The 10,818-nt window shown below is 46.6% G+C and overlaps 1 protein-coding gene across 1 annotated transcript; it reads left to right on the top strand.

Annotated features, from left to right (window-relative positions):
* Nucleotides 1-3,806: 3,806 nt before the first annotated feature.
* On the top strand, nt 3,807-6,138 carry LOC123460765 (E3 ubiquitin-protein ligase ARIH2-like). The gene is given in 3 exon segments (XM_045149840.1): nt 3,807-4,459; nt 4,462-4,759; nt 4,761-6,138. Coding segments are annotated over 3 exon segments (1,491 nt in total). The 5' UTR covers nt 3,807-3,963; the 3' UTR covers nt 5,458-6,138.
* The last annotated feature ends 4,680 nt before the right edge of the window (nt 6,139-10,818 follow it).

The raw sequence follows: 10,818 nt of genomic DNA, 5'->3' as shown, positions 1-10,818 counted from the left end.
AGGAAGAAAGAAAGAAAGAAAGAAAGAAAGGAAGGAAGGAAGGAAGGAAGGAAGGAAGGAAGGGAGGGAGGAAGGGAGGAAGGGAGGAAGAAAGAAAGAAAGAAAGAAAGAAAGAAAGAAAGAAAGAAAGAAAGAAAGAAAGAAGAAAGAAAGAAAGAAAGAAAGAAAGAAAGAAAGAAAGAAAGAAAGAAAATCCAGTCCCTTCCTTTTCAGACCCTCCCTTTTGGCATTTTTGGCCTCTAGCAATGTGGAAGCTGCAGGGAACTCTGGTACAGAAAAAGAAATAAGAAAGAAACAGACACCTCCCCATCCCCTATAATCCCCATTGCAGTTATCTTCATAGCTACTGGCAAAAAACACCCAACCAAAAGCAGCTTGTGGGAGAAAAGGGTTTAGTTTGGCTTACAAGACAGAGGAAAATGATGGCATGAGCAGAAGGTGGACATTACCTCTTGGCCAACAACACTGGCAAGGGAAGCCCACCCCCAACAACACACTGCCTCCAGGAGGCTCCAATTCCCAAATTGCCACCAGCTGGGGACCTAGCATTCAGAGCACATAGTTTATGGGAGACACCTGAATCAACCACCATACCTCCTACAGGTTCAAGGACATTTCCAATCTCTTTTAGCCAAGAGAAAAAAAAAATAACCTTCGTTTGGGGAGCCCTGCTATCCTAAACTGCCTAGTCAACTTCTGTCTCTTGTTCTTTATCAAGGTCATCCTGGAAATACACACACACACATATACACTCTAGCCCAGGCTGACCTGGAATTTACTATGTAAATTCAAACTCAAACTCATGGTGATCCACCAACCTCTGCCTCCCAAGTGCTGGAATTAAAGGCGTGCACCACCACACCTAGCTTTTAATTTAGTTTTAATTTTTCGAGGTAGGGTTTTGCTGTAGCCCAGCCTGTCCTGGAATTCAGTCTCAGGCTAGCCTTCAACTCATGGCAATTCTCCTACCTCTGCCTCTCAAGTGCTGGGATTAAAGGCATGAGCCACCACGCCCAGCTTGTTCTTGGTCTTTCTATCTAGCCAAAGATGACATTGAACTCTTGATCTTATTTCTGCTTCCCAAGTGCATGTGGCACATACCAATATATTCTTTGGTGATCCTCCTACCTCTGTCTCCCAAATGCTGGGATTAAAGGTGTGTGCCACCATGTCTGGCCCCAATTTCCTTGTTTTATTAAGAATTATGATTTGGGGGCTGGAGAGATGGCTTAATGGTTATGGCATTTGCCTGTGAAGTCTAAGAACCCAGGTTTGACTCCCTAGAACCCATATTAGCCAGATGCTAAGGTAGAACATGCATCTGGAGTTTAATTTCAGTGGCTAGAGGTCCTGGGATGCCAATTCTCTCTCTGTGTCTCATAAAAAAATATGAATTGGGCTGGAGAGTTGGCTTAGTGGTTAAGTGCTTGCCTGTGAAGCCTAAGAACCCCAGTTCGAGGCTTGATTCCCCAGGACCCATGTTAGCCAGATGCACAAGGGGGCACACGCATCTGGAGTTCGTTTGCAGTGGCTGGAAACCCTGGCGCGCCCATTCTCTCGCTTGCTCTCTGTCTCTCTCTCTGTCTCTGTCTCTCTCTCTCTCTGTCACTCTCAAATAAATAAATAAAAATAAACAACAACAACAACAAAAAGGCGTGTGCCACCAGGCCTGGCCAATTAAATAAAATGAATTAAAAAATATATTTCCACTGGGTGTGGTGGCACACGCCTTTAATCCCAGCACTTGGGAGGCAGAGGTAGGAGGATTGCTGTGAGCTTGAGGCCACCCTGAGACTACAGTGAATTCCAGGTCAGCCTGGGCTAGAGTGAAACCCTACCTTGAAAAACCAAAAAAAAAAAAAAAAAAAGTGACATTTAAAAATAAATTTTAAGCCGGGCGTGGTGGCGCACGCCTTTAATCCCAGCACTTGGGAGGCAGAGGTAGGAGGATTGCCGTGAGTTCGAGGCCACCCTGAGACTCCATAGTGAATTCCAGGTCAGCCTGGGCTAGAGTGAGACCCAACCTTGAAAAATCAAAAATAAAATAAAATAAAATAAAATAAATTTTTAAAAAGAGAGAGAAAAACCAGCAAGGATGTAGAAAAATTGGAATCTTTCTGGTCTGCTGGTAAGAAATGTTCAATGGTCAAGTGCCATGGAAAGTAGTCTGGCAGTTTCTTAATTCTTGTTTGTTTGTATGTTTGTTTTGAGACAGGGTTTTGTGTAACCCAAGCTGGCCTCAAACTCACTATAACTAAGAATAGCTTTAAGCCTCTGATCCTGCCTTCACCTCTCAAACGATGGAAATACAGGTCTGCTCTGCCACGCTCAGTTCCCTCTGTCTCTTTTTCTGAAACAGAGTATTGCTATGAATAGCTCTTGAACTCACTGTGTAGAGTCCAATCTGGCCTCAAATTCATAGCAATCTTCTAATAGAGGATAGGGGCAGGGTGTATAGGGACACTTTGTGTTCCATATTTTAGAAAGGAATCTGCACATATCTGGGATTAATAGCTTAGTACATACACACTGTTAACTGCTTGTTCTAAGTTAACACTCCAGGCCAGGGGCACTTACAGGAGGAACAGAGTTGATACCAGCAGACACTTATTGGACTTAGCATTCCAAAAAGAGCCTGAACACCCATAGCCAGAGAATGCTGGGAGAGGGCAAGGGATGATAATGAGAAAGCCACAGGCAAGAGGGGCATAGCTATGCTCAGGAATGATGGGCTGCCTCAGACTCCTTTCCTATAAAACCTGCTAAGTGGAGATGAGATGCTAAAGACATCCTCCAGTGTTCATCCACTGCCTTCCAGATGGCAGGCTCTGAAAAGCCCAACGTAAGGGCTGGAAGAGAGGGCTCCAAGGTTAAGGCACTTGCCTGCAAAGCCTAATGACCTGAATTTCATTCCCCAGTACCCACATAGCCAGATGCACAAAGTGGCATGTGCATCTGGAGTTTGTTTGCAGTGGCTGGAGACCCTGCCATGCCCATTCTCTGTCTGTCTGTCTGTCTTTCTTTCTCTCTCTCTCTCTCCCTCTCTCCATGTCTCTCTCTGCCTCTCTCTGCTTGCAAATATACAAAATGTTTTTAAGCACAACTTAAAGATTACATTTTGTTCCTGTCTCTGCACATTGATATTTATGGTGATAGGCAGCTTGAACTCTTGTATTCCAATTATGCTTCCTGCCTCAGCCTCCCTGGTGCTAGGGTTACAGGTCATAGGATCTAGTCTTTTGCACCATGCTCTAACCAACTGAGCTAAGTGGCCAGGTGCATCATAGAATCTGGCCATTTTGCCCAAAAGAAAAGAAAAGTTCTATACCCACAAAAGTCTTTCTTCTACAGTTCAGGACTGCTTATGGCAGCTTTATTCAGAATAGTCACAACCTGGGAACAACTTAATGTATATCAGTAAATAAATGGGCTGTTATAGAACAGAATGCTACTCAGCAATGGAAGGGAACAATGAAAAGCCAGGTGTGGTGGGGCTCACCTTTAATCCCAGTGCTCGAGAGGCAGAGGTAGGAGGATTGCTGAGAGTTCAAAGCCAGCCTGAGACTACATAGTGAATTCCAAGTCAGTCTGAGCTAGAGTGAGACCCTACCTCAAAAGTGCAGATACGGTTTCCCTCCCTCCCTCCCTCCCGCCTTCCCTCCCCCTCCAGCCCCTCCGCACCCCGCCTTCGTCATCTCCTCCTCTTCCTCCGCCGCCGCAGCCCCGCGACGCCGACTGTCGGGGCCCGGCCCGAGCTGGTGTGCGCCGTGCCGGGCCGTGCGGCCGCGGAGCCGCGGCTCCCGATGGAATTCATATGACAGACCATTTGGATGACATCTGCTTGAAATATCTTCAAAAATTACAGAAGACAGAAACACTAATGCATACAAGAAAGTGATAAAGATTTGGGGGGAAGGGGAAGAAGCAACGCTTTCCTGATCTGAAGTTTGGCTGGATGTTAAGATGTCTGTGGACATGAATAGCCAGGGATCTGACAGCAATGAAGAGGACTATGATCCAAATTGTGAGGAGGAAGAGGAGGAGGAGGAGGAGGAAGAAGAAGAAGAGGACCCGGAGGATATAGAGGACTACTATGTGGGAGTATCCAGTGATGTGGAGCAGCAGGGGGCTGATGCCTTTGATCCTGAGGAGTATCAGTTCACTTGTTTGACCTATAAGGAATCCGAGGGTGCCCTCAATGAGCACATGACCAGCTTAGCCTCTGTACTAAAGGTATCTCATTCAGCTGCAAAACTCATATTAGTTAACTTCCACTGGCAAGTTTCAGAGATACTGGACAGATACAAGTCTAATTCTGCTCAGCTGCTCGTTGAGGCTCGAGTTCAGCCTAATCCATCCAAACATGTCTCCACAGCCCACCCCCCTCACCAGTGTGCAGTGTGTATGCAGTTTGTGCGGAAGGAAAATCTACTGTCTCTGGCCTGCCAACACCAATTTTGCGAAGCTGCTGGGAGCAGCACTGCTCAGTACTTGTCAAGGAAGGTGTCGGTGTAGGAGTCTCCTGTATGGCTCAGGACTGTCCACTCCGTACACCAGAGGACTTTGTGTTTCCATTGCTTCCCAATGAAGAATTGAGAGACAAATACAGGCGCTACCTCTTTAGGGACTATGTGGAGAGTCATTACCAGCTTCAGCTGTGCCCTGGTGCAGACTGCCCCATGGTTATTCGGGTACAGGAGCCTAGAGCTCGCGGAGTGCAGTGCAATCGGTGCAACGAGGTTTTCTGTTTCAAGTGTCGTCATGTATCACGCCCTCACAGACTGTGCCACAATCCGGAAATGGCTCACAAAGTGTGCAGATGACTCTGAAACGGCCAACTACATTAGTGCTCACACTAAAGACTGTCCCAAGTGTAACATCTGCATTGAGAAGAATGGAGGCTGCAATCACATGCAATGCTCCAAGAGTAAACATGATTTCTGCTGGATGTGTCTAGGAGATTGGAAAACACATGGCAGTGAGTACTATGAGTGTAGTCGGTACAAGGAGAATCCTGATATTGTCAACCAGAGCCAGCAAGCCCAGGCCAGGGAGGCCCTCAAGAAGTATCTGTTCTACTTCGAGAGGTGGGAAAACCACAATAAAAGCTTGCAACTAGAGGCACAGACATACCAGCGTATTCATGAGAAGATTCAGGAGAGGGTTATGAACAATCTGGGGACTTGGATCGACTGGCAGTACCTACAGAATGCTGCCAAACTGTTGGCCAAGTGCCGATATACCCTGCAATACACCTACCCATATGCGTACTACATGGAGTCTGGCCCCAGGAAGAAGCTGTTTGAATACCAGCAGGCTCAGCTGGAGGCTGAGATTGAAAACCTTTCATGGAAAGTGGAGCGTGCAGACAGTTATGACAGAGGGGATTTGGAGAACCAGATGCACATAGCAGAGCAGCGAAGGAGAACCCTGCTGAAGGATTTTCATGACACCTAAGTTGGGACACGAACGTGCTGGGGAAGAAAGACGTAGCTGCGAGATCTCCCCGCTGCCATACTGCATGCTGCAGGCTCGCCTTCACAACCCCGGCGACAGCCAGGGCCCCACTCCTGAGAGACACTGGCAACACACCTTAGTCAACTTGTTTTCTTCTCATCTTTTTGCTTTTTGTTTCTACCAGGGTAGAGGCCATGTTGAATTGGCCTATTGCAAAGGACTTTTAATTGCCCTGGATGGCTGTTGGGAGGGAGGGAACTTTTTTTTTTTTTCTGAATGGCTATTAATAGTATTAGATCATCACAACTTACATAATTTTCAAAGGTTGTACAATTATAAAAAGAAAAAAAGGCAAACATAGGATAACACAGAGTCCTTTTGAAAAAATAAATTGGCATTGGAGTGTTTTCCCCTCTAGCTATTTTACTTAGAATGTAACACAGCGCTGCCCACCCAGCTAGCCCCAGACTGTACTGCAAGGAGCCCTGGGGTGACCTTTGTTTTCCAGCATCACATGTTTGGCCACAGCTGGAGTCCCAAGGGTAGAGTACAGTTGGCAGATGGTGGGGAACTGAGCACAGAGTCACACTGTGCCTCTTGCCTTAGCTGGGCAGCAAGGAGAATATAGAACAGGGTCTTCTGTGAGCTCATCTTTATTCTGGAAAGTGTAGTTTACCGGAGTCTGGCTACTGAGGCCATTCCTCCCAACAGAACGGAGGTGGGCCGATGCGTCTAGACTAGGGAGTGCTGGCTCAGCGTGGTGCTTCCTTTTGTCTCAAAGATAGAGTTCCACCTTTGAAGAGAATTGTTCTCCCAAATAAATTTGCTTTTCCTTGGTCCCTCCTTTTGTTCCGGTATTCAACAAGTGGTATAACTTTGGCCAGGTCACATGTGGCATATGTGATTCTGTCTTACTGCATTCTCACAAGCATCAGGGTCAGAGTTCAGCATCGCCCTTCCAAGGGTTTTGGCCTTCATGGCTTAAGAGCTAGGTTTGCACAAGTTATTTTTATGTTAACCTGGAATATGTCCAGAAGCTGCTGTGGGGTGGGGTGGGCTTGCCTTTGCCTAGTTCCAGCTGTCAGAAGACCCCTCTTTAGGGTCTGCAAGTTTAAGGCCAGGAGAAGCCTTGTTGTGATCTCTGTTCCTGCACTAGAAGGGGCTGGCCAGGGCAAGCACCAGCTCTTGATAGCCACGCGCAAGGGAATAAGCTGCTTGCCTCGTGTCCTTCCTGTCTTGAACCTGGTCCTGTAGGCCTTTGACAAGTTAGATCTGTGATCTCTGGGGTTTCTGTGGTTTTGTTCAGTGCCTCCCCTCTGAGACTGGCAGAGCTGTCTATACTTGACAGGGCCTCCTTGATCTCTAGGAGAGCCTATAGGGAAGTCTGTGACAATTACAATGCAGATTCTTTGATATTCATACATTTTTCACCTCCAGTCAGCAATTTCCCAGGTACCATGTAAACAGTAAAATTGAGTCATTCTTGAAGACGAGTGACAGCTGTGACTCTTGGGGTATATGGCCAGCTGTTACCTTTCACCTCCTCAGATTTTGTCTCCAGCAAGGGGAAGACTGGGGGGTGGAACAAGTTAGGTGTGTAGTGAATGCACCCAGAAGAACAGTGGGGAGCCAATTGGAGAGTGCCTGCTGCAGGGCCCAGGGGTGAACGCTGTGTTGGCACATGGAATATCCTGGTGTTTGATGCTTTTACCTTTCCATCAAGTCCTTTCTGCAGCACCACCATGACACATGACCATAGTTGCAGCCTAAATCCCCCTTGGGTGTTTTCTGGACTGCAGAGTTGCCATGATCTCTCCTAATACCCAGCCGTGACAGTGACCATCAGAGCTGCGGGAGGCTCTGGCCACACTGTAGCTGAGTGCTTGACCTGTGGAGAGCTGCCTGCCGTGCTTCCAGTGGCTGTCCTTTGTTTAACATCAGGAAGATGGGAAAGGGCAGGTGGAATTTTTTTTTTCCCTGCAAAGGATAGAGGAAAAACAGTGTTTTCATGAATTTACCAGATCTTTGTTTTTCTTCAGAGAAAAGTTAATTGAGGCAATGTCATCTGCTCAAAGTTGAGTGGTTTATTCAAAATAAACTGAGTTTCTGATTATAAAAAAAAAAAGTGCAGATACTTGTAATAACATGATGGGAGAAGACAGATGAGGTCAGCCTGCATGGATTCATTTATATGCAGTCATTTTGGTTTTTCTTTTTCCCTCTGGGTATTTGTTTGTTTGCTTGCTTTGAGACAAATCTCACACTATAACCCTGACTAAATTACTACTGACTATGTAGCCCAGGCTGGACTTAAACTTGGGGTAGTATGTAGCCTTGAAGAAAAACAGTGAATATTTGCCTCCAGTGTGGTGACAGGGATGGACAAGAAATAGACACCAGAAAACATTTTGGAGTCATGAAAATGTTCTATATCCAGGTGGGGTATGGGTAACTCTCAGAGCCACACTGACTGTGTCTATGACTCAGTGTGTGAGCCAGTGCATTTTCTAAAAAATCATTGATAAGTTGCCCTGAAAAATCTTGATTGTCCCCAGGTATGGTGGCTCATGTCTCAAATCCCAGCACTCAGGAGACTGAAATAGGAGGCAAACCATTACTCAAAGCCTGGTCTACAAAGTAAATTCCAGGTTAGCTTGAGCTAGAGTGAGACACTGCCTCAAAAAGACCAAAAAAAAAGTCTGACTTGCCCAGAGGAAAGGACATTTACTGACTGGCAAGTCACCTCAGTAGGATGAAAGGTCTGTGGTGACTGGTCACCAAAATGGGTAGTGGCCTGACCCTCTGCTTCAGGGATGCTGGTCCCTGTCACAGTCACAGAGGCACAGAGCAGAGGCTCTCACCTGCAGAGGCAGGGGCTGCTCAGTGAGGAGTCATGGCATCTCAATCTCCTCTCCAATTTCAGAAAGCCTGAGGATCTGAGGGGGAAAGCTGCTCGTCTTTCTCTCAGAGGCAGATTTCTCTGATGGAGTTGGTGGGGAGCAGGGCTTGGCAGGGGCTGGGTCTCAGGAAAGCACCGCTTTCTCTCTGCGCATCAGAGGCAGGAGAGCCATTTGTCCTGGTGCCCACAGCCCTCAGCCTGCCGCACTCCTGGAGTAGTGGTGGAGACAAAGGCCCCAGAGCCCGGTGCCTGGAGACCGATGAAGGTTTCAGTCACTATGACAGCCAGAGCAAGGCAATGGATGCAAAGAGATCAGGGGCTGGAGGAAGAGGGGAAGGCCAGGATGGGAGACTTCCAGATAGTGTCTGGGTCATTCTGGAAAACCAAGATTTACAGTGAAATGACAGTCAGAGTCCAACAATGGAGACTTTCTGGTTCTAGCAGTTTCTATTTTCCAAAATAAACATATAATGCTTTCTGTTGATAGTGGTGGTATTTAGGGGCAGGGTCTCACTCCAGCCCAAGCTGAACTGAAACTCACTATGTGCCCCAATTTCTGCATTCTTCTGGCTCCACTATAGGCACATTAAGATCACAGATAAGTGTGTAACACATTATGTCTAGCTTTACATGGGTGTTGGGGGAGTTGAACTTGAGCCAGCGGGTTTTCAAGCACCTTTGTTGCTGAGCCATCTCCCTAGCCTCCAACTTATTTTTTGAGTTAGAGCCTTTTATACTAAACCCAGAGCACAATTAGATTCAGTTAGATTCAGCAAGCCCCAGGGTGCTCATATCCTAAGGGATGCTCATATCTTCCACCTCCATGGTACAACCACTTTCTGCTTTTAGCTGGCTCCTAGGTCCTCGGGCTTGCCAACAAGCACTTTACCAACCAAGCCATCTCTCCAGCCTCATTAAAAAAATAATAATAATTTAAAATTTTATTTGAGTGTGTGTGTGTCTGGAAACCAGGGTTTCTTTCAGTAGCAAATGAATACCTATTCAGCTCTGTATATGTAACTAGGGAATTGAACCCAGGCAAGCTGGGTTTGCAAGCAAGCTCCTTCAACCACTGAACCATCTCCCCAGATGTATTTTTTTTGGGAGGAGGCAGGGAGTCGGGTATTACATACTAGTGAAACACTAGGCAGGATAATGGGGAAAAAGGCCCTTTACAGGTAACTATTCTAACCCAATATGGCAAAAAACACTTTCTCGGGCTGGAAAGATGGCGTAGCGGTTAAGCGCTTGCCTGTGAAGCCTAAGGACCCCGGTTCGAGGCTCGGTTCCCCAGGTCCCACGTTAGCCAGATGCACAAGGGGGCGCACGCGTCTGGAGTTCGTTTGCAGAGGCTGGAAGCCCTGGCGCGCCCATTCTCTCTCTCTCCCTCTACCTGTCTTTCTCTCTGTGTCTGTCGCTCTCAAATAAATAAATAAATAAAATTTAAAAAAAAAAAAAAACACTTTCTCCCTCCTGGCCAAAGTGAAATTTTTCCACCACTGGGCTGGCTGGATGGGCTTTTCTGAACAGTACTGGATACATCATGGACCAACCAGTGCCTTACCCCACATTTAAAGTGACATACATCATGGACCTGGAATGGCAGACTGCCCTTATCTTGTAACGGAGTTCTGGGGTTTTAGAAATAATACTTGAGGGGCTGGAGAGATAGTTTGGGAGTCAAGGCGTTTGCCTGCAAAGCCAAAGCATCCAGGTTTGATTTTCTAGGACCCAGGTAAGCCAAATGCACAAGGTGGTGCATGCGTCTGGAGTTTGTTTGCAGCAGCTGGAAGCCCTGACATGCCCTTTCTCTCACTCTCTCTCTCTCAAATAAAAATAAATAAATAAAATATATTTTTAAAAAGAAAAGAAATAATACTCTAGCCCAAAATCCTGAGTTCATGTCTGTTTTTAACTAAAGAATTGGATAAACCAGATTGAGAAGGATAATTTATAGAATGTTACATTTTATTACATTTTATTCAGGATATAAGAAACTGGACATACCTGTGTGGTCCGTGAGCCAGGCTGAGATGAGGGGAGGTTTACTGGGACAGAAACCTGGGAGTTCAGGAGAGATGAACAGCCACCAAAAAGCTGTGCCCACCTGGTAAGCGGCTGCTTATAACCTTCTTTTGGTGGGCCTTACCTTCAGTGCAGCTGAGGCAGAGTGCGGGCTGAGTGGTGTGGACTAGGGGCTGGCTCAGGAAGAAGCCAGCCATAGGCTGGAGAGATTGTGGAATGGTTAAGGCACTTGCCTACAAAATCTAATGTCCAACCATATGCAGCTGACACATAAATTGGAATAGCATGGCTGGAAGCCAGGAGAGAGTCAGTCCCCAGACAGTCATCTTATCTAGTGCCAGAAGATGCTACATGGGCGACTGGGGGAAATGACCAATATCTGTCCAAGCAACTCATGGTCTAACCTACTTAGCAACAAATAACCGGTTGTGATGCCC

The sequence above is a fragment of the Jaculus jaculus genome, chromosome 5 (genome assembly GCF_020740685.1).
Source record: "Jaculus jaculus isolate mJacJac1 chromosome 5, mJacJac1.mat.Y.cur, whole genome shotgun sequence".
In the NCBI taxonomy this organism is placed as follows: Eukaryota; Metazoa; Chordata; class Mammalia; order Rodentia; family Dipodidae; genus Jaculus; species Jaculus jaculus.
This window is presented reverse-complemented; position numbering and strand designations above follow the sequence as displayed.